The sequence below is a fragment of the Austrofundulus limnaeus genome, unplaced genomic scaffold (genome assembly GCF_001266775.1).
Source record: "Austrofundulus limnaeus strain Quisiro unplaced genomic scaffold, Austrofundulus_limnaeus-1.0 Scaffold2311, whole genome shotgun sequence".
NCBI lineage: Eukaryota > Metazoa > Chordata > Actinopteri > Cyprinodontiformes > Rivulidae > Austrofundulus > Austrofundulus limnaeus.
The window spans coordinates 23,838-24,663 of record NW_013954713.1 but is presented as its reverse complement, the minus strand read 5'-3'; the positions used below and the strand labels follow the sequence as shown (position 1 = coordinate 24,663).

At 38.9% G+C, this 826-nt stretch overlaps 1 protein-coding gene across 2 annotated transcripts in view; it reads left to right on the top strand.

The window, feature by feature from the left end:
* Nucleotides 1-826, top strand: part of LOC106510776 (uncharacterized) — an 8,932-nt gene that overhangs the window by 5,863 nt on the left and 2,243 nt on the right. The window contains exons 2-3 of one of the 2 annotated variants that reach the window (XM_013999497.1): nt 26-316; nt 521-535. In XM_013999497.1, the coding sequence (XP_013854951.1) occupies nt 26-316; nt 521-535 (306 nt within the window). Of the gene's footprint in view, nt 1-25; nt 364-520; nt 612-826 lie in introns of both variants that reach the window. The other variant, XM_013999496.1, reaches the window with a different exon arrangement.

Sequence of the window (826 nt, the reverse complement as noted above, 5' to 3'; positions counted from 1 at the left end):
TATCTGTCAGGTGTTTATCTGCCAGGTGTTTCATCTGTCAGGTGTTTTATCTGTCAGGTGTTTATGTGTCAGGTATTTTGTGAGGTGTTTCATCTATCAGGTGTTTATCTGTCTGCTGTCAGGTGTTTATCTGTCAGGTATTTATCTGTCAGGTGTTTCATCAATCTGGTGTTTTATCTGTCAGGTGTTTCATTTGTCAGGTGTTTATATGTCAGGTGATATATCTGTCAGGTGTTTATCTGCCAGGTGTTTCATCTGTCAGGTTTTTTATCTGTCAGCTGTTTACCTGTTATCTGTCAGGTGTTTCATCTGTCAGGTGTTTTATCTGTTAGGTGTTTATCTGTCAGGTGTTTTATCTGTCAGGTGTTTATCTGTTGTCTGTCAGGTGTTTTATCTGTCAGGTGTTTATCTGTTGTCTGCCAGGTGTTTCATCTGTCAGGTGTTTTATCTGTCAGGTGTTTATGTGTCAGGTATTTTGTGAGGTGTTTCATCTATCAGGTGTTTATCTGTCTGCTGTTAGGTGTTTATCTGTCAGGTGTTTATCTGTTGTCTGTCAGGTGTTTTATCTGTCAGGTGTTTATCTGTTATCTGCCAGGTGTTTCATCTGTCAGGTGTTTTATCTGTCAGGTGTTTATGTGTCAGGTATTTTGTGAGGTGTTTCATCTATCAGGTGTTTATCTGTCTGCTGTTAGGTGTTTATCTGTCAGGTGTTTGTCTGTCAGGTATTTATCTGTTATCTGCCAGTTGTTTTATTTGTCAGGTGTTTTATATGTCAGGTGTTTTATCTGTCAGGTGTTTTATCTATTATCTGCCAGGTGTTTCATCT